We start from the raw sequence: 23,383 nt of genomic DNA, 5'->3' as shown, positions 1-23,383 counted from the left end.
CATGGGTTGTAAAATTAGAATGATGTATTTGTTCTCCTGAAATACATTTTTAAAATATATGTTAATATATGAAGGTTTAAACTAAAAATATTTTCAAAGTCAAAAATATATTTAATTAAGCTTTACTTTCTACAAAATGTATTTAGCATATATTTAAAACATATTTTTGGCCAAAGAAATGTATTTTTTGTCATATGGGGCCCCTAAGACTTATCTCTCGAGCACCGATGGTGTTTATGTGACACACATAGCAGGTTAACCAGTAGGCCTACACACAATGTAACAAGTTGCCATATGGCAGCCACTAAAAGTGGTTAACCAGCCTCAGAGTTTTGAAAATTTTAACATAAATCCCCCCTCTTGTCAAACATCGAATAAAATAACAATCCACCATCAACCTTTTTAGTGATGACAGTGTCGCCATACCCACAGTATGTGACTCTCTATGTATGCCAGTGTATGTATGACTAAAACTGAAAGGATGTCGGTGCCTTTAAAAATCCCCTTAAAGTTTTAGGGGCCTTTCTGTGTATCGCAGAGCAACTCTACCGCACAAGTACAGTAACAATGATCAGCATGGTGAAAAATGAAAAGATTAGCGTAGTGGTGTTCTTCTCTGGAACTTCTGATTGTGGTAGTAAAGAAAAATATTGCAGAACAACTCTACCACACAAGTAAAGTAACAATGATCAGCATGGAGAATAATGAAAAGATTAGCGTAGTGGTGTTCTTCTCTGGAACTTTTGATTCTGGTAGTAAGCAAAAAAAAAGAAAAAAAATGAGTAGCATGTCAGACAGAAACCACTTCCTGCCTTTTTGCTGAGATTTGTTAACTGATGCAATAACGATAAGGCAAATGCTCATAGTAGTTTATCAAGTGAATGATGCTAATGTATTGTGTTCAGTTAAATATGGTTGAACTGCATTGCGTGCACATCTCTCACATTTAAACGTTTCAGGTTAGCAACATAACAGTTAACACTTTGCTTGCAAGATGCTGTAACAGTGTTGAGCATCACAGTAGTTTCGGTATCAGTAGTTTTTATTCAGTAAGTAAGACATTGGTTTAAGGTCAAAGTATGCAAGACAGACTACAGTTTGTCAGGTCATTTTGGTAAAAGCTATATTTTTAGGAATCGATTACAAATACAGAAATAAGCCACTGCTCATCCAAGCATACACTGTAAAACAGTTAACTTAACTTAAACCATTTAAGTAAACCGGTTGCATTAGACCATTTAAGTTTTAAAACACATAAGTTCTGTAAACTTGAGTCATGTGCAATTATGCACTTAAGTAGTGTGAACTTAAATATAAGTGCATAACTACATATGACTCAATTTGTTTAAGTTCACAGTACTCAAATGTATGTGTTTTAAAACTAATGCAACTGGTTTACTTAAATGGTTTGGGTTGAGTTAACTTTAAGGTTTTACAGTGTACACACACACATACGTGATAACTCTACTGTAGGTTACTGTAAGGCAGACAGAGGCTTTGAGAGTTTCACTATACCCAGGTGAAAAAGTAGTACACTTCCATAGTGTACTTAAAGTGCTTTATTTTCGCACACTAATTTTGTACTTAATATACTAAAAATTCATCTTTAGTACTTCTTAAGATGTTCTTAAAATCATCTAAGTGTACTTCACTGTGCTATTTTGAGACACCATAAATATGAACTAAAATGTGCTAAAAATGTATTTAAAAAATGTATTTAGATACCACTTTTAGTAAACTTAAACCCATCTTTGTATGAAAGTTGAGTTCAAGTTTAATTCAAGTGTTAAGTAAATACATTTTTTTATACAGAGATAGTATGTTAAAAATGCATTTTAGTTCATATTCATGGTGTCTCAAAATAGCACAGTGAAGTACACTTAGATGATTTTAAGAACATCTTAAGAAGTACTAAAGATGAATTTTTAGTATAATAAGTACAAAATTAGTGTGCGAAAATAAAGCACTTTAAGTACACTATGGAAGTGTACTACTTTTTCACCTGGGTAAACAAGGGGGTTACCGCCGACTCGATTTCATCATCTTTAAATCACCAATAAAGTTGTGCTGTTTTAACAAACCTATGCCATGCACTTACTAACACTTGAAATATCAATAAGTATACATAATGTACTGTTTATGTAAAATAAATGATAGCTATAGTGAATACAAATTACATTTACATTCGTTTTTACATCATACATCTTGATTTAACTTACATAAAAGTTTTGGACTGTTTGGAAATAAATGTGTGTACAATGAAAAAAAATCCACCCTCTCCTTTTTTTTAATCCCTATTAATCCCAGTGCCGTTATGTTTATCTTGTTAGTGTGATGTCACACTGATAAAGCCCCGCCCATGGGCACTGACTGAAAGTCCTGCATTTCCATGGTTTACACCCTTAGCGAGTTGTACGCTGTCTGCCAAATCTCAATATTGAGAAACTACTGCCTCAGACTTTATTCAGATGAATCATATCTACACTCACGGTCTCATTTGGAAAGGGAGTGAGGGAGCAGTAGCTCATTAGCACTTAAAGCATTCAAATTGAAGCATTTTGGACATGCTATAAAATGATCTGTAGGGTATTTTGAGCTGAAACGTCATAGAAACATTCTGGGCACACCTGAGACTTATATTACATGTTGTAAAAATGGGCATAATAAATCAAACTCACAACAATCACATGATTGCATGCACAGGCAAAATTCAAAGCATCCGTCACACATCAGTAAACATCCAGACATTTTCTCTCAGAACCCACCATGCGCTGCTTTTTAATATATTTCCCATTGGTTTATGCACACTGATGAGTTAAATTATGCTACACTAAATGACTGTAGTTCAATCAGATTACCACAATTTACTGTAGATCAAATCCTAGTACTTGGTTGTTTAAGCAGTAACTATTTAAAATTTAAAATGAGCACATAATATTTTCACACTTATACATATTACACACAATGAAAGACTCAGACCACAGGTAGAGTCACTTCTACATACAGTAGCTGTTTTAGTAATCCTTTCTAGCTGAAGAAAGAAGGACACACGTCTTACAAAAATATACTGTGGACAGAAATATACAATAAATGTGCAATATAAGAAATGTTTGAAAACACTGCTGCCTCCACTGTTGTGCAGAATACAACATGATTCTGTATTAGTGTTTTAAAGTATGTGGAAGTCAGTCCTCTGAGTATACACAAGGTGTTTCAAAACATTCAAAGTAAAATTACAAGTAAAGGATCAAGGGTGTTAACTGGTGCCCCACTGTGGTGTCAGAAAGCGTTGCTGATATTTCTCTTGGGATGTTATCATCGAATCAAATATTGAACTTTCTAGCTTCTTGTAGATAAAAAAAAAACATAATAAGCCGTGTGATTTTAATACAAAGATAGATCAGTCATACCGAGGGATAAGGATGTGTGAATCCCTTTAGGAGAAATGAAAACACACCTCTTAACATTACATTTTCTCTGTAGCAAACTGAACTTAACCTCGACCTTCAGGTAACAGGCTGCTGACACACTGAACAATACAGACAGAGCAGTAGGAAATTACTAAACAACTGTAGTGCCATGTCCGAGTAATGTCACTTAACCAATGGAAATGAACTTAATAGTGTTGATCATCTTGATGAATGACTTCTCATCATATATTATTATGCCTTTTGTAATGTATAACATCTCAGGCAAACATTTTTTTTTTTACTTTCTGTAATATCCATTAAAAGTCCCATTGTTGATCTTTGCATGTGCGTCCTGTAGGCCGATTGTTCAATCATCTGATTCATATCTGAAGCAAGAACAATGCAAAAATAATTGACAAACAAATGGACAGCGATTGGCAACTATTTGAATTTGAATTTGTGGTCGTAACATTCAAACTAAAAGTGTACCTCTGTAATCTTTTCCTAAGGTCCTTAATCTGTTCATTCTTTTTAGTGAGAATTTCTTTCATGTTACGGTAAGCAGCGGTCTGCTGAAATTTCTTCTCCAGTTCCTGAATTGGTAATAAAAAAAACATAAGGATGAGTAATCACTAAAAGCATTTTATTTTTAGACGAACTGATGAGCTCAGATGCAAAAGCCGTCAAAAATGAGATAACGATATGAACCGAATGCTCTTGGCACGTATTATACATTCACATTCATTAAATAATTTCTTTAAGATCCATTTAATCCCACCTCAAGCCATTCAGAAATACAGATTTGTTAACAGAATCCATTAAAAGTAGAGATGAAACGACATTAAAACTTCACATCACGGTTATACTGACCAAAATCACTACGGTTATCAATATTATCATGCTTTTGTAAACAATTTCTAGAAATTTTAAAAAACGTACCGATGCTAACAAAATGTAAAATTGATTTTACATGTAAGTGCACTTTTGTTGGCATAAACAATAGAAAATCATGAAAAATGCTGGCGCTGGCTGGCAACTTAAAAAAAAAAAGCGCTTGCGGGGAAAGAATCAAGTGTCATAATTAGGTCCCCAGTGCTTCTATTAACCTAGAAAATGTGAAAAAGATCAACCCAGTAAATTAGTTCTGGTAAACCATTCTCTGTAAGCATGTGAAAACATAGGTCATTGAAATTTGGCTCCCCTTGTGATGTCAGAAGGAGATAATACCGTCCCTTAATCTGAATTTAAAAGGACACACTCAAAAACGGCACATTTTTGCTCACACCTACAAAATGGCAATTTTAACTAGATTTCCCTAAATATGAACATTTTTTGGATTTAAAGTCCATCAGTGAAGCACTATCATCACAAACACATGGGAGCCAGTAATGCGCGGGTTGATCCAAATTGAGCGGGTACCTGCGGTCACCTGTGGTTACCTGCGGATACAAGTCATCCAAAAAATATTTTTTATTATATTCGGGTCGCGTTCGGTCGGGTCGTTTGAAATAAAGATGACAAGTAACTATTTTAACCAATTACTACTATTAAAAAATGCGGGCCAGGAAGCGGGTTGGGCCATTATTTTTTTTTTCGGTCGGGTTAGTTGAAAGCGTTGGTCGGTTGCGGGGTGTTTGTACATTGAACAGCGCATCACTGATGGGAGCATACATGAATGAATGAGTTTGTCTTACGTTATTGCTTAAGTTGGTTGATGCTGTATGGGGGTTTCCGGGCTTTAACACTGGCGCGGTTAAACGGTAATTAAAAATTGGCACAGTTGGACATTTTTATTGTGGTTAGCTATTAAACCTGTAATCATTACATATCTAATTAAGAGTTTGATTAAAAATGCTCATTTACAAGAAAACGTGTCAGATGCACTTAGAGGGTTTTGCATCTGAGCTCTTCAACTGGGAAAGTTTTAGGGCTCTATCTTACACCCGGCGCAATGCAGCGCAATGCGCGACGCAAGTGTCTTTTGCTAGTTTACACCCTCCGCAATTATCATTTTCACGTTTAGCGCCACGTTGTTTAAATAACAAATGCATTTGCGCCCCCTTTTGCGCCCATGGGCGTTCTGGTCTGAAAACGAGGTGTGTTCAGGCGCATTGTTGGCGCGTTGCTATTTTGAGGCAACTAAAATAGACTACGCCATTGACCAACAAAAACCTGGTCTAAAGTCTAAAGTCAATGGCGCAATATGTTTTTTGTTATTTAAAGGGGACAGAGAATAAAAAAAAAACATTTTTACCTTGTCTTTGTTGAATAATGTTTCATGAACATACAAAAAGTGCTAGACATGCTAAACATCTCAGTCTCATAGAAATTCCTCTTTTAGAAATGTCTGCCAGAAAACGGCCCAATCTGAAAAACTGATGCTTATGACATCACAGGCATCTCACTGCCCCTCCACTTTAAAATAATTGGCTACATATTTTGAGTGGCAGCAAAGTCAGCCAATCAGTAATGAGATTGCAAGTTAAGCCAGTAGGGGGAGCCAAATAGGTGCAAAACCACTTGTTTAAAATCCCCCACCCTAACGCCCCATTCAGACAGCCAACGACAAGCAGTAGCAGAGCGACGCGATCTCATTCATTTCAATGGAAACTGGGCGACTTCCGGCGACACAAGCGAACGTGACCGTTGGCGACAGAATGTAGGCGCGATTAGCTACGGAGTCGCGCGACAAAGGTTGAGAAAAGTTTAACTTTATGCAAATTAGCAGCGAGTTTCACGAGCGACTACCAATGGGAGTGAAGTAAGTGGAGCACTGATTTGTTGTTTACAACATGGGGTAACGTCACACTACTACGCAACCAGAAGTGGGAACGCCCACAAGCGACATCAACCACCAGCGGCAGGCGATGAGCAGCGATAACATCGCTGGCTGTCTGAATGCGGCGTAATAGAGCTATCTGAGAGAGGTTTTTAGGAGGCTTCTAAGGCAGGGATGGGCAACTTCGGTCCTGGAGGGCCGGTGTCCTGCAGAGTTTAGCTCCAACCATAATTAAACACACCTGAAGCAGCCAATTAAGGTCTAACTAGGCATACTAAAACTTTTAGGCAGGTGTGTTGAGGCAAGTTGGAGCTAAACTCTGTAGGACACCGGCCCTCCAGGACCGAAGTTGCCCATCCCTGTTCTAAGGCATTACATACCCAAAAAAATTTATCTACATGTCACATCACAGAACAAGGATAAATACCCCGTTCAATCATTCTATGTCACCTTTAAAGAGCGCATTAGTAATTTGCGCCTATAAACAGGACGACAACACAGGTTTGCTTATCACATACATGAATGTGCAGCAGCACAAAAACGCTTTTAAATATAAAAGATTAAAGGATTGAATGTAAAAGATTATTCTTGAGTCTCTTGGACATAAATGAAGACTAATTATGAGACGTTAAGGCACAAAGAGCTGCTTCACCTGCAGCCTGGTAAGTAAATAAATGCTTTGCTTTAAACAAATGCATCTGTTTTTAAATGTTGTTTTTTTAAATGCTTGTTACATGTTTGTTACAAATAAAATATTTTTAGAGTACAAACCTTTTCTTACATACATGTTAATTATTACTTGATGATATTGGATAGCCATACATTTACAGCAATTAAAAGCCTGCTTTTATTTTTACATTAATGTTAAAATCTTCTTCCTCCGCTTAGTTTTTCAGTTTACAAAATCCGTCATCTAAATAGGGATTAGACATAGCGCCAGCGCAACTGGCTTTTAAAGGGGATGAGAGCTGAGACTCTCATTGGTTTATTGCACGTTACGCCCAAAACACACCCATTACTCATTAAAAAAAAGGACCAACCCTTTTCGACCATGCGCTCGGCGCACAAACCATTTTTCCCGTCGCTAAATTAGCAAAAGTGGATTTGGACAAGCCCATTTAGACGTTGCGCTGTGCGCTTTAGACAATGCGCTTAGATCGTTAAAATAGGGCCCATAATGTTGTTATATTGTAGTCACCTTCTCAGCTAAGGCTAGTTGCTCTTGGATGCGGAGCAGATCATGTTTAGCAGATACTAGGTTTTCATGCAGGTCCTTCTGAGAAGCAGCGTTGGCATTCAGGGTCTTCTCAAAGTCGGCCTGCATTGCTGCTACTGTGTCTTCTAGATTTGCGATCTCCTGAGTGTGCATTGCAGACTGCCAAAGGACAAAAAGAGATTTTAAACGTGTTGATGTTATACTGTTGAGTTTGTACATTTTACAGTGTACATGAAATACTTTAAATAATACAGATATAAAAATGTAAAAAGTAATGCATATAAACATAAAGCACATAAACAGCACATACCATATAGTTTCCACGTATGCAAACAGAAAGGAACAGAAATGATCAAAAATAAAACCAACAAAAAAGAAAAGAAAGCAAGAGGGTTGTTTAGAGCAGAGCGACCAAAAACACTTAGGTCTACAGTCTAGATTTTATACCTGCTGATCAACTTGGGTCTTCTGAAGATCTTTCAAGGCTCTTTCTGCTTTAGATTTGTCATCTAGAGCACTCATGGCCTAAAACAACAACAACAACAGTTAAAGCAATAATATAAAGCAATACTCTAACATGCTGCATGAGACTATTATGTCACCTAAAAATGTATGAATGTCAAAACATTAGATAATAAAATATCAAACCAAAGTGGCATACTTAATTTTAAATACTGCACAAGTATACTTCTCAAACAAAAGATTTGTGACCCTGGTCATAAGTCGCATATTTGTAGAAAAACCCAAAAATATATAGCATGGGTTAAAATTATCGATTTTTCCTTTATGGCAAAAATCATTGGGATATTATGTAAATATCATGTTCTATGAAAATATTTTGTGAATTTCCTACCTTAAAGGAATATTCCATTTTCTTAAAAGAAAAATCCAGATTATTTACTCACCACCATGTCATCCAAAATGTTGATGTCTTTCTTTGTTTAGTCGAAAAGAAATTATGTTTTTTGAGGAAAACATTGCAGGATTTTTCTCATTTTAATGGACTTTAATAGAGCCCAACATTTAATACTTAACTCAACACCTAACAGTTTTTTTCAATGGAGTTTCAAAGGACTCTAAACGATCCCAAACGAGAAATAAGGGTCTTATTTAGCGAAACGATTGTCATTTTTGACAATAACTTTTAAACCACAACTTTTCGTCTAGGTCCGGTCCAGCGTGACCTAACGTAAATGCGTAGTGACCTAGGGAGGTCATGTGTTACATATATAAAACGCACATTTGCAGACCCTTGTAAACAATAAACTGACACAAAGACATTAATTAGTATCATTCGACATACAACAACGTAGGAACGGTCCTCTTTCAACACACTTGTAAACACTGGGGCGGAGTTTCGAGTTCGTCCTCTGTGACCTCTTGACGTCATGACGTATTGCGTGGGGTCACGCTGACGCATCACGACCGGATCTGGACGAGAAGTTGTGCTTTAAAAGTGTATATTTTTTATTTTTATTGTCAAAAATGACAATCGTTTTGCTAGATAAGACCCTTATGCCTCATTTGGAATCGTTTATAGTCCTTTGAAACTCGGTTGAAAAAAACTGTTAAGTGTTGAGTTAAGTGTTAAATGTTGGGCTCTATTAAAGTCCATTAAAATGAGAAAAATCCTGCAATGTTTTCCTCAAAAAACATAATTTCTTCTCGACTGAACAAAGAAAGACATCAACATTTTGGATGACATGGACTATTCCTTTAAATATATAAAAACTTTTTTGTGAGTGGATGCAGCAAAATCGCAAACAAAATTGGTCAGAATTTCGCCTTTAAACTTGCTATCATTGCTATCCGCTTTGGGGATTTCCCATTCAAGTTTGGTCAACAACTTCATTACAGTGATAAGCTAGAAGAGAGCACAATAACAAACCTTTTCCTGGGTAGAAATGCATTTCTAGAGACTTTATTTGGACTATGATCTTTAAAATGCTATTTTCTCAATGTTCAGATTCTTCCGATCAAACTCCATATTTTCAAATATTTGTGTCTTGGACAGGGTCACATTTGCCTTTTTAAGTATTTTAACACCACAGTATGGTATAATTTTTTATTGTTAATATTATTTTGTTACCTGAGACTCCAATGTTTTGAGTCTAGCTTTCAATTTCTCATTATCCCCTTGTAATCTGGAAATCTCCTGACATGAAAAAGTCAACAAAAACATCTATTTTAGTCATTGACATACAGTACAGTGTACACCTGCATATCCAATCTTCTATAGATCTTCAGAATATGCTGTATATAACATACAGATCATATACAGCTATGCTATAAATATGTATTAATGTAAAGTCGGTTTACCTTCTGAAGTAGTTCAGATACACCACCTTCATTTAGCGGTGCTAATTTTGGCTTACTGATCTCTTGATTTACCTAAAGAAGCATAAGATAATTCAAAAATCATTCACTCACATAAAGCTGCTGTGTGGCTTCAAAAGACTGTAATTATTAAAGACTAAAGAAATGTAGAAATCTTAATAAACTAAAACGGAGACATTTTGCAGCATATTTAGAGAATAGTCCTAAATTCGACATTTTGTGCTCCACAAAAGAAATAAAATGAATGACACAAGGATGACCTCTGAAGAACAATAACAGATCTTTATTTCTTAAAAGGATAATTTTTGTACTCATGACCGCCAAGCAGTAACTAAAGTGATAACATCACAAGATATGTTTTTAAAGCGAAAAAGGAAGTTTATACTCTGACAAACAACATTAAAGGGCTGAAGATCTGTCACTGCATCAACCAATAACTGCATAATCTGCGCATCTAATGTACTACAAAACATCACAACCCATGTTTCCATCACCGTGGTTTTATGCGCATTTTGCACATGTCATATGCACATGTCTGTTGTGTATGTATACAATTATGTTTGACTTTTGAATTAGTCTTTTTAAATATTTGACAGACACTGAAATTTTTTATTGGGGCAAGTGAAAACCTGAACCACTGGCCCGACCGGGCCAGTATAAAAAATCTTTGCGATTACCAATACCATCGTCATTCGCTCAAACCACTTAATGGAAACGCACCTAATTTGCATTTCTTTGTTTTTCTTTTTTTTGCAGATTATGAAAAGATAAGCTTCACGTTTGGATGGAAACCCAGCTATTGATGATAACAAACACGTCAACCTTCTGTACTGTTAAAGGTGAAATCAAAGGTGTACTTTTGAAACTTTTAGAAGGATCTCTTGACAGAAATGCAATATAATATACATAATTATATTATTAGTGATGTATAAATGGACAACTGCGCATTTGTCTCTATGTTGTCTCAGACGATGACATGTTTGTCCTGTGGCGGCTACCTTAGCTTCACTATGCGTTTCGAAAGGGAAGGATGAGACTGCAATTCACAGTCTCTCCACTAGATGCAGCTAAACATCTACACAGTGCACCTTTAACATAAAACAGTGTAAAACAACTAAAACACAAACGTATTAAAGATACAACGACCCAAGATAACTCACCTTGCTGTTGGGTTTGAAATCAGTCTTCTCAAACTCAGCTACTTGTTCCAGTAACTCTCTAACAGAAAAAAACAAAGGCAAAATGATTGGATGTGGGATGATTCAATATGGACAACACACATAACAGATAAACATCTCTGTACCAGGGGCTTTGAAGATATTGTTTGACTAAAATATGTATTAAAAATTTGATAATTAAGTGAACTTCAACCAAAATCAAGAGGGTCCGCAAAATATCTGGCATGATTTCTTAATTAGCATTTTTATCAGACGCTTAATGGATTCTGCCTAAAAATGGTATTTCTGAATTACCTGAAGGCAGGATTAAAGGGATATTTCACACAAAAACGAAAATTCTGTCATCATTTACTTACTATCATGTTGTTACAAACCTGTATAAATTAATGAACACAGAGGAAGATATTTTGAGGAATCTTTGTAACCAAACCATTCATGAGTCCCATTCACTTCCATAGTATACTTTATTCCTACTATGGAAGTAAAAGGGGCTCATCTGAACTCTTCATATGACTGTAATATGATATGATGATTATTTATATTTCTTTAAGGACACCAAGGGCCAAAAATGGCTTTATGTTCTTTAAATGCATGACAAATATGTAAGTTGTAACATCTCAGGGTTTCCGCGGGGTTGTAAAAAGTAGTAAAAGGTAGTAAATTAAATTATGCCAAATTAAGGCCAGTAAAAAGTAGTAAAAAGTAGTAAGCGTCATCTGACGAGGTAGTAAATTTTCGATTGCCTTTTGTAATGTTATGATGCCTGGAAATTAGTTCAAATCACCTGCATATCTGGGCAAATAATCAAAGATCTTTCGTCTCTGGGATGTGATCAAAGCCTGGAGTGGAGCCAAATCACGTTCCTCTCTCCGCTGTAAGCGTTCTGTAATCACTACGGACCGGATCCACTCCGGGTTTTCTGACTGTATCACGTTAAGCTGAGGTAAAACTTTATTTCAGCTAGCATGGTCAAACTTATAATGCAGGAAGGCTCCGATGTTTTGAAGATCGATAAAGGTGTAAAAGACGATTGACTTGGCTTAGCGAAAGGATGAAGATTGGCAAGCCTTTCAGTTCGTGGGCTAAGAAAACCAAACAGGTAATTGCGTGTCTTTGCACAGTATGACTAACGTAAGGGGTCCTCTATTTTGGGGGTAAATGATTTCTCACGTTACTGATCATCCGCGGCACGCTTTTGAATGCTATGCTGATATAGCCAGTGGCTGGTACAACGGGTTTGTTTAACTCGTGGGTAAACTTCATGTGGCGCCACAACAACCAAAAGGCAGATGACATCCAAATCCTGTGAGAGCGATTGACGAGGAATCATAAGAGGAAACTGCTTCCGAAATGCTCTCGCGGGACTTTGATGTCATCTACCTGTCGGTTCTTGCAGTTGCATTTGCGTGTGGGCACAAAAACATAACATTTGTACATATATTTAAGCACAGCAGTTTAAAAACAAGTGATTTAAGCCATTCAAACACAAACAACAGTGCGTCCGCAGTTTCTGTGTCAGAGGAGCACGCTAGCCGCGCATTCGTTTCTCATTGAGCTTGTGTTGTACGTATTTTTGCCGCTTTATTGGCCTTAAATAACACATATGCCTCAAAAATCCCGTCTTTGCAAATATCCTCATATAAACACGACCATTTAGGTCTTAGGAGAAAGTAAACAGCAGAAACATTGCGCATAAACTAGCACATCAGCGCTGCCTCTATTGTAACATAATAATTTGTTGATAAATGTACAGTCATTCAATTAACAACTGTCACGATGGTTACAGACATCCTGTGCGATTTCTACACGAGTTTGACTCGAGTTACTCGTTCAGGGTTTATATTCATACATAACGTTTCTGTAAGCTGTGACTGTAAGCTGTTGTGTGAATAGAACAGACCCTGGATTATTTGTTTATGTGTACTAAATATTATGATATGAAAAAGTTGTATTTGTTCACATTAGTAAATGCATTATATAACATAAACAAACAATGAAAAATATAGAGTATATAATCATTAATTAATTCTTGTTTATGTCATTACAGTAATTGACCGTGGTTCATGGTGCATTCACTAATGTTAACAGTTTCAACTTTGATTAAAAAATTATTAGTAAATGCTAAAATAAATACATTTACAATTAATAAATAATTAATAAAAGATTCATTAAAGGTGGTGATATTCATCTTTTCTTTTTATACAGTATAGTGAGTTATTTAGCTGTTTCGCCTTAATCTGAAATGCCCTGCAAACTACAGCTACCTATATGCCACATGAGACTTCAATATGGAATTTATGCCAAAAAAATCTCCCCTTAAAAAATGCTATTGGTCTCGCCTACATAAAGTGTTAAGTAAAGGAATATGACTTGGCCTGAAAAATATTTCAGTCAGAAGAATTTTTTTCACTTTAATTCTTTTTTGTATGTTATATATGTCAAAATCTGTGTAAATAATAGAAAGGTCGCTGATTAACACTTGCAATTCAGTGTCGTGATGGTTTTAAAAAATATTCTGAAGGTAGTAAAAAGTAGTAAATTTAACTTAAGGATTTCTGTATAAACCCTGCATCTGACCTTTAACACTTCATGTAACAGTATCTCAAAGCCACACAAAAGAAATATCATAAGCATGAAAGCAGGTGCACCTGCTCAAATTCACTCGGGTGGGTGGAGTCAAAGAAGGAAGAGACTTTTAAAAACACACAGTGTATGCATGTCAGTTACAACGTTCTTAGAGGAAAAATAAAGCCCCTCCTTCTCCTTGTGAAAACTGTTTGCGGTAGGCAAAACATTTCTCCTGCGCATGGTTATGTGCTGTGTGATAAGGTTTCTGCACACATATAGGATGTGCAGATATGGGTGTTTTCCCTGTGTATGTGTGTGTTTAGGGCCCATCCCTGATGTTCTAAGGAGGGAGGGACGTACACAAACACACACACACACACAGCTGTTTGAGAACGCTGTATGTAAAGAAAGATGAAACACATTTAGCCGCAAAAGCATGCATTCGCAGTGCAAAAGCAACTTGTTAGATTAAACTGTGTTTACGAGTGTGATGCTGCTCGGCACTCTCTGATCTTTGTTTCAGTTTTTTAGCTGTTTTTCTCACTAGCAACTGTCAAATAAAGGGTCAAATTAAGTTTATTCACTGTGTGTGCTATAAAAGTAACATCTAAAGAGACAGTTCCCCCAAAAATACAACTTTTTTCTATTTTATATCTTCTCAGCTATAAGTTATTTGAAACCTGTATTCTTCTGTTTTCTTCAGGAAAATAAACAATACAAGTGTTCACATTGTATAATGGGGGACTGGGTCTTTTAGGTTTACAAATAAGGATGCAGATGCAAAAGCCACTAAGTGCCACCTCAATCAAACATGAGATAATAATATTAATCGAATGCTCTCTGCACATATTATTTGTTTAAATACTTTCACTTTAAATCTACTTAAAGGTGCAGTGTGTAATTTTTAAAAGGATCTCTTGACAGAAATGCTAAATAATATACAAAACTATATTATCAGGGGTGTATAAGGACCTTTCATAATGATTTTATTACCTTAGAATTAGGGATGTTAACAATTAATCAATCTTTGATTAATTATCGATAAGAATTTACTCGATAAAACTTAACTATTGTTGAAACAAGATCATGCACGTGTGTGCGGCGCCTGCGCAAAACACATACAGTCGGAGAAAAAAAAAATTAAGCGAGCGCGTTAAACTAAGCGAGTTAAACTACTAGCTATGATCACAACGATGCTCGATGCCAAGCACACGCATGTGCTTTTTAACGTCATGCGAGACGAGGCTGGCTGCCAACGCAACGAAATGACATCCGCAGTGGATCTGAGAGGGTCCGATGGAGAAAATGCAAATACGTTTAGGATACTGAAAGCAAAGACCCTCTTCAGGGAAGCCTGCAAGATTAGCATAGCAACGCTGCTATATACAGAGAAGGAGACCAGAAGCCGTTTTTAATGAACAGATTAAAATGTCATCTTAAATTATGGCAAGAAACTGTCAAATGTAAACTGTAACTGACTGTCGTTACACCCTGAATGCCCGCAACATATATCACTGATCATCATTATTGACTGGCTGAGGCGCTGCGTGTTTTCTAATGGAAGGTTGCCATCTCCGTAATATAAGCATCTTTGCTGAAAGTACGTCTAGCTGAGGTGACGACGAGAAAAGTGCCCTTTGTGTGCTTCTTGGATATAATTACAAACAGTGTATCAGCGAATCAGAAAGCGAGGTAAACAACTTGATAAATAACACTTGATGATAATAAAACTGTTATTTTGACATGGACTTTCATGCGTCTGTTTCAGAGTGCCCATGTGAGGCGGAGTTATACACTGTGTCTATTAGTCATTATATTTCATTACGAGATAAGTTTAAATTGATGATTTTATCAAAACAACAACTACATTGACTCATTTTACAATCCCACTAGCATGTTATTTAGACAAAATAAAATCTTTTAATTCGCGTGAGGAGGCTGTCGTTTTTATGCACACTTTTATGTCATTGGCTATATGCCACTGCAGTGAAGGCTTATTGCACTATTAATGTTAACGATTATTCGATTGATTGATCGTTAATTTAAATGATCATCGAATATGGGAAATTGCATAAATTGACATCCCTACTTAGAATGAGACGTTTTTATCTACATACCGAGGGTCCCCTTACATGGAAGTTGCCATTTTGTGCCGTCATGTTTCTACCGAAGCCCTTAACGGACAAACTTTTTTTTACGAAGCTGTCTTCGAAGATCAAATGTTTGTCTGGTGGTGACTGCCGTAGCTTCTCTATGCGTTTTAAAAGCAAGGGGTGAGCAGTTAACTGAGCCATTGGTTGCAATTTGCAACCTCACCACTAGATGCCACTAAAATTTACACACTCCACCTTTAATCCCGACCTCAGCCCATTCAGAAATACCGTTTTGTTGGCAGAATCCATTAAAAGTCAAATCGATTTTTCAGCAAAGTCTTCCAAGTGCAGAGATGAATGTAAAACGACATTCCATATTTAACTTTGGTCCCTTGTGAGTACTTGGACCTCAATACAACCTGAATGTGGTAGCCACATGCATCACAGCGCCCCCTAATGTGTGGTTCAATTACTTAATTTTTACCTTTTCAATTCTGACTTTCCTCATTTGCAATGTTTCTTGTTGCATCATTAGTGATTTTGCAATTGTTTACCATGTCTTGTCCAAAGAAGTAGATTTTTTTAGAATTGGAGGTTTTTGCCAAAAAAGCTTGCATGCACTTAGAGGGGTTTGCAGTTAAATACAAATTTGTTAAATATAAATGAAAATGACTTAAAGGCGGAGTGCAGAATTTTTGAAAGCCAATGACGACATTTGAAATCACCTAAACAAACACGCCCCTACCCCAATAGAATCTGGACCTTCTTTTGATAGACCCGCCGCACACATATGCAACCCCGGCAAGGAGGTCGGTTAGTAGACACGCCCCTTACTACTGATTGGCTATAAGTGTGTTTTGGTAGTCGGCCCAACACCCTTTTCCAAAATGTTTGCAAACATTGTGCACTCCGCCTTTAAGTGTAATCTGTGAAAATAAGGCATATCAGTTACTGACGAATAGTCTTTTAATTGACGAATTGGCATTGAAGTTTACTTTACCTTTCTTAGTATTTGACAAATTATATTTTTAGTGAATCTAGAATTAGCTGTTCTCAGGTTCAGCACAATGTCCTAGCAAAGTAATCACAGGTGTAAAGGGACGATATTGATTTTATTGTCCAAATTGTAGACACACAGTACAGTGGCAGTTGGGAAATAGTGCTTTTAGAGTTGTATGTAATACGTATTGATATAATAATTCATATATTATAAATATCAGCAGGCTGGCAAGACATATGCTTTGCATGCCAGTGGCAATCGCACCTTTAAGCCTGAAGTATAGTTCCGTTTTAATAAGTACTTTTAAACCACAACTTCTCATTTTGCACCAGCCGTGTGACACGCGACCTTACGTATTTGACTAAAAAAGCGTTGAAAGGTCAAGCATGACGCATGCGAAAATACCGCCCCAGTGATTACAAGTGTGGAGAAAGACGACAGTTCAGACGTTGTTGTATGTAGACTGATACTAATTCATGTCTTTATGTCAGTTTATTGTTTAAAATGATCAATAAATGTGCGTTTCACATATGTAAAGTGGAATATTCCTTTAAGAGAGAGAATCCAGCTTCTACATTTAAAACATAAAGCACTAACAGGTCATCTACATCCGTTTTTGTGATTGTAACACTGCAGCGCGTGACATTACAATGAACATAGTGTTATTGTTGTTGTCCATATGGTGTATAGTTATTATCATAGAGCGAATGCCCCATAAATCATATTATTTTATCTATGTTCTAATACTTACTGTCGTTATTTTGAAGAATAGGCCTAAATGTTTAGCCTTGAAGTTGTTTTTAGAAATGCTGTTTTTATTTTCTTATGTTCCTGTATTATGTCCCATGTGTTCCTGTTGCTCTCAAATTCCAGGAAGTATATCGCTATCTGAAATATTGCCAAAGACGGCATTACAGGGACGCAGGAAGTATGGCAAGGGAGACGCAGCGCCTCGTTCCCTTCTCAGAGAACAACAGTTACATACATAACCCGAGACGTTTTCATGTGTCAAACACAACTATGCAAAAAAGCATTTTGGTATGAATCAACATGCGCATACAGAAGATATAAGGATTTAAAGTGAACAGTTTTGCATGTGTCCTTAAAAAGTCTAGAATTTTTATGATATTATCCTACACTACACAGGGAAAAATATGGATTTTTTTGCAGAAAACTTCTTGCATAAAATAGATTCAAGCACTTTCAGTGACCTGTATCTATTTATGTAGAACTTTCAAGGATTTCAAGGACCCATGGGAACCCTGGGGTCACATACTACTTAAAATGTTATAAATATTATTCGTGGTAAACTTTGCAGAGTTGGCAATGTTTTAGGTTGAAGTTACCTGCATTCAATGTCAACAAAGAAATCTGCCTGCTTTGTATTTGAAATCTGAAAGTGTGACATTCAGTTGACCTTCCAGCACATTCACAGCGCATTGTAGGAAGGATGTGGTTTGACAGTAAAGCAAAGGGGCATGGGTCATATCATCATCACAAAATCATGAGTAAAATTAACCATTTTGCAACCAGTTCCTCATCAAACGTTTATCAAAACAACAATCATTTGGTCTGGTGTTTACCACAGCAAGTAACAATGGCATTGAAGTCAGTAAATCCACTCATTTTTGCATTCTGTGACTGTACTGTTCATACCAGCAGCTTGTGAATCTTTTATCAAGTTGTACCAAACTATTATCCACTCCATATCCCTAGACAAAGCCCAGATATGTTTGTGAAGAACCAAGATATCTCCAGATCTGATCCATCAGTATTCAGTTCCTAGTTGATCTTGCCCCGGTTCAATCCAACAACTACGAGCAACGCTTTAAGATTCAGCGAACCCTTCCTCTAGCTCTGTAAAGTCAGTCCACAGTGGCACATAAAAACTTTTCAACCCAATAAACTTACGTTCTACATTGTTCCACCGTACCTGTTTATCAAATCCAGGCAAATCCCACTTCCCAAGCTTCTTCCAACAGCTTTTGTAGTTCTCACACATCAGTATGCGCTTTCTAGTAGAACTTCATTGACTAAACCTTTGGCTCCACTTCTCCCTGATGGATCCATTTCAGGTTTCCTGGTCTCCCTTACAATTCCCGTTCTTTATCTTGAAGTCTCAGATAGAATATTGTAATGTTATGGCTGTCTGAAGTGTTCTGTATGTCTAAAAACTGAAGCTGCCCTTTTAAAACAGCTGACACATAACCCATGTCCTTTGGTTCCAAGGCCTCATAGAGGCCATATTTTTGTAGGCTAACCCGGAAGTCAGCAGGACATGGGTTCCTTCGCAATAAAGCCCATTCATTTTTCCCATAGACTTTCGGAATATCGCAAAAAGAGCTCTGTGTTTACCAAAAGTTTATGACACTTACAAGTTAGTCTTCATAGGTGAACTCAACTTTTATGAATTTTGAAGTAAAAATTTGGCGTTTTACTTTAATATTCATAAAAGTTGTATTCATCTGTGAAGATTAACTTGGACTTAACGTACTGTCTTCAACTTTTGTTAAACACAGATCTTATTTTTTTTACCATAATCCAAAAGTCTATGTGAAAAGTGAATGGACTTTCTGGCGAAGGAACCCATGTCCCCCTAACTTCCGGGGTTAGCCTACAAAAATATTCCATCCCTGCAGCACTCTATTTACGTCATGAATTAACATCCAGTTCTGGTGAACTAAGATGGAGAGCACTAAACAAATGTAAACGATGTCTTACGCCGCATTCACATGGTCCGTCAGCGTTAACGCTTAACGGAAGGCTTGTCTGAAGCGTGGCCAACAGCCAATCACTGTGGCCGCAACACAAGCTCCGGTCTTCCATAAACGTAATTGGCAGGCTCTGCCTAGGTTATTTGCATAAGGCGATATGATTGGCTGACGCACGCGTTGGCGCTTGAAAAGTTGAGAAATGTTCAACTTCTGCCGCGAGCGCTGACGGATCCACAATTCAGTTCGCCAACGCTTGACGTCACCCATTAAAAGTGAATGGGAAGCGTCAACGCTTACGCCCCGTGTGAATGCGGCGTTAGAGCCAAGGATCTGTGCTTTTACCTAAATGACGCATTTGATGATCACATCACCAAACAAAGCAGCACTTGAATGATGCAACGCCAGCCATATTGCGCCAGAATGCCAACCACACAACAGTTTTATTGGTGGAGAAGAGACAGAGTGATATACAGGGTTCCCACACCTTAGTTAACTTCAAATTTAAGGACCTTTCAAGGACTTTCTCAAATTCAAGGAATAAATGTGGGGACACATTTTAAGTGAGAGCAAGGTTACATTGTGTTACCTTTTAAGATACATTGTTACAGTTCCCTTTCGAGGGAACTCACGCTGTGTCACTGCGGTGACACTTTGGGGACACCTCCAGGGGTAAATGCGTCTGAATGTGTATATCAAATTCAACCAATGGTGAGGCTTAACGACAAAGACAGGGTGACGTGGGAGCCAGGAAGTATATCGCTATCTGAAATATTACCAAAGACGGCGTTACAGGGATGCAGGAAGTATGGCAAGGGAGACGCAGCGTCTGGTTCCCTTCTCAGGGAACAATAGTTACTGTACATACGTAACCCGACCTGTATCTATGTATTTTTATTTTCAAAAACTTCACAGGGCCTTTAAAATTTTTCCCAGATTTCAAGGATAGCCAATCAGTTTATATGAAGATGATTACTGATAAGTAGCCTGTTTCACCCCTTCCTCATGACTGTTTCATTCTCACCTGTTCTCCAGTTCAGAGATGTCCGTCTGCAGTCTCAGGTAAAACTTCTCAGCCTGGGAAAACAGCTGTCGCAACAGCAGCACGTTGGTGTGAGCTGTGTTTATGAGCTCCATCTCCACTTCTCCACGTACCAGCACCTGAAGCCCATCCAGCATTTCAGCCACCTCGTCCACTGTATACGTCTCCTCTACAAGCCTTTAACATGAGCGGTGTACAGAAGAAAACATAAAGGACAAAAACTATTTAAACTGATAGCATAATGTGTTTTATAAAGCGGGCAGTTCTACTCCTTCATTGCTACGTACTGATTTATAAAAATAAACACCATAGTCTTTAATCATATTTTTGTTTTTCAACAATTGCACAATAAATGGCAATATTCAGATAAATGTCAATTGCAGCCACACTTGATTCTGAGGAACTACTTTGTTAGGGGAAGAGTAATATTTGTACTTAAATAGTTATTTTATTTGGTGTGTTTATTTTATGAAACCCTGCTATAAATATGAATTAACCGTTTTATAAAAGCAATAAGTCCCGCAAAGCAGTGATGTTACAGTGCATTTTATGGGGTTTTACCAATGCCCCTTAGCTGTTTTAATATGCACTGTAACCCACTGCTTCTTGGGGTTTGCTTTAATCATTACACGAAAGGGAATGGCTGTTTCTTAAGAACGATACCTGCTGTCCTTCAGGTCTTGGAAACAGGAGTCGATTGTCTTCAGTCTCAGTGCCTGTTTAGATCGGGCAAAACGCATGTAGTTGATCACCTCATTCTGATGGTGCTCATTAAACCCAAAATCAGCCTGTGGGGGAGAAGACATACTTGAACATTCATTCAATAATAACCAACATTCACAAAAGCGTCTAAAAACTTAATGCAGATAAACGGCGCCCTCTCGAGGTCAACAGACGCATTGTACAAAACTAACTAAGATATTAAAAAATCTTTTAAAAAAAAAGCAAGTTTAACTCCAAGTATTGCTTTCATAATGGTTTAAAGATGTTTATATACATGTAACGTTATAAAATTATATAAAAAGTTATTCTTAAATGATTTTAAATCTTTTTTTTTTAATCAAAAGTATGTTGTTATATTATTCAGGAACGAAAATGTTTTAATGTTTGCGGTTTTGTGACTTTGAGTAATACTGATTAATCTGTTTAATAATACATCACATAATAAGTTTACTGATTATATAGATCAGTGATGTTATTAAAGGGTAATAAAATCCAGTTTGATCCAGCCCTTACACTCTATTTAACAATTTAACTGACTGTCTAAACCCCTTATAATGTTATGTTGATTACAGCTTATGCACTGCTAATGAAACAACCGATTAAAATTATGTAATATTAAAATCGTATGCAGACATGCATTGGTATTAATGGCCTGACAACCTTGCAACCTTTACTCACTTTCCTTCTCTGAGCTGCATAATTTAGTGACCAGACAGAGTTTAAGGCTCATAAATAAAGCATTTGCTTGAAATGTGTTTTGCTTTAATCATGCAAACAGGTGATTTTCTAGTTTTCTCTTAGATCAGCTAATGTTAGCTGGCTAAGCTACTTACCATTATAGCAGGAGGAGGAGGATGCGGAGGAGAGTTTTGTCGTGACGAGTTGAAAAACAAATGCTTTAGAATGAAATATACGGTGTTAACATACGGTTTGAGTATCAGAAGGAACTGTAATAAAAACAGAATGTGAACGATGTTCACGACTGGATAACTGTAATGAAAGCTAGCGGGAACAGAGACGTGTTATGCTTTTGGTTGCGCTTGGAAACGGAACAGCGTCACGTTACTAACCACCACACTGAAGAAGAGAGACAAAAGACGGTAGAGGGCGCTCTGACCACGCGTCAACGGGGTATGCATAAATGACAAAAATATAAAAATAAACTTTTTAACAAAATAAAAACATACTTGTTATTATACACACAGAGATATTAAACGAACAACAGAAATAATAAAAATAACAATACAAAAATATCCTGCTAATCGATAAAGCCTGAAACGTCTTTTCACAGTGATTTTAAATCAACAAAAAAATGTCATTTGATTTATTTTTTTTATTATGATTTTTTTAACCCTTGCTTCTGGATTAATTTAACATATAAATTAAGATTTATTAGTTTAATAATAGAAAGCGCAAAGGCATTGTCATGTGGAACATGTTGACCAATCATTAGGCTTGTTCGACTTCATGCGGCGCCACAAGATTCGACAGCCGGATGACGTCAAAGTCCCGCGAGATCTATTCGCGAAATCATACGGAAAAGTTTGCTTTTAAATCGCTCTCGCGGAACTTTGACGTCATCCTGCTGTCGTTTCTTGCGGCGCCCATGAGGTCAAGGACCCTTGTTGGGTTGGGCCAGTTTACTTACGTCATGTATAGTTACTGTACAGTTCAAAAGACCATCAATTATAAGGAAAATGTCCTATTATTATTATTATTTTGAATATTCATGAATATGTTAAATTGTGGCTTTGTCCCATAGAAAAAGAACTATTAGCACGTTAAAACGTGCTGACCATTGCTCATGTCTGTGCTTACTATACACAATGAAAGGTGTTTTGGGCATTATTTCTCCTATAGTGGGTTACTAACTTAATTTGGATAACAGGCAGCACATGCTAGGCCCCTTGGATCAGATGCTTCATAACGTGACTACTTTCATTACTGTCTCATTTCACATCACTCTTCTTTATGTCGACAAGACGTGGACAGCAAGATGTTTCCCCTTTATCTTCAGTCACGGTGAGTTCATACGGCTAGAAAAAGAATTTGTTAAGAGTCAAAGCAGCAAATGAAAGGCATTATTTAGGTTAAACAATGTCGAAAATAGTAATGTTAAATAAAAAAGTAAATAAAACGTCACCATTTTCTCATATATATTTACTGTAAAAAAATCCTGGTTGCCTTTTAATAATCAGCTTGAATTTACAAGTCATTTCAACGTTTTTATTAGTGACTAGTGATGAGTTGCTTGAACTTAATAGAGCTAAAATAACTTAAATGAACTAATTAATTATATTTTTAAGTAACTGCAACTCCTCGCTAG

The 23,383-nt window shown here is 36.8% G+C and overlaps 1 protein-coding gene across 2 annotated transcripts; it reads right to left on the bottom strand.

Annotated features, from left to right (window-relative positions):
- Positions 1–2,116: 2,116 nt before the first annotated feature.
- Positions 2,117–22,165, bottom strand: lztfl1 (leucine zipper transcription factor-like 1). Of its 2 annotated transcripts, none has more exons than XM_065294845.2 (10): positions 21,891–22,165; positions 20,998–21,122; positions 20,317–20,511; positions 10,903–10,960; positions 9,725–9,796; positions 9,495–9,560; positions 7,853–7,930; positions 7,388–7,546; positions 3,900–4,003; positions 2,117–3,796 (listed from the first exon to the last, which is right to left on the bottom strand). In XM_065294845.2, the coding sequence occupies exons 1-10, from the start codon at positions 21,891–21,893 to the stop codon at positions 3,778–3,780; spliced, it is 879 nt and encodes a 292-aa protein (XP_065150917.1). In that variant the 5' UTR covers positions 21,894–22,165; the 3' UTR covers positions 2,117–3,777. The 2 variants fall into 2 exon arrangements, with proteins under 2 accessions (XP_065150917.1, XP_065150916.1); XM_065294844.2 differs by having other exon boundaries at positions 7,388–7,564; positions 21,891–22,162.
- Between the last annotated feature and the right edge of the window lie 1,218 nt (positions 22,166–23,383).

Source organism: Paramisgurnus dabryanus, chromosome 22, assembly GCF_030506205.2.
Source record: "Paramisgurnus dabryanus chromosome 22, PD_genome_1.1, whole genome shotgun sequence".
Taxonomy (NCBI): domain Eukaryota; kingdom Metazoa; phylum Chordata; class Actinopteri; order Cypriniformes; family Cobitidae; genus Paramisgurnus; species Paramisgurnus dabryanus.
The sequence above is the reverse complement of the archived record's forward strand: the minus strand, read 5'-3'. Positions and strand labels throughout refer to the sequence as shown.

Bases quoted from the DNA above. Each gene is read 5' to 3' on its own strand.
- lztfl1 (XM_065294844.2), bottom strand. The intron at 20,512-20,997 runs GTATCGTTCTTA...CTCATGTTAAAG, and splicing joins CAAGACCTGAAGGACAGCAG to GCTTGTAGAGGAGACGTATA. The intron at 9,797-10,902 runs GTGAGTTATCTT...ATGCTTCTTTAG, and splicing joins ATTTCAAACCCAACAGCAAG to GTAAATCAAGAGATCAGTAA.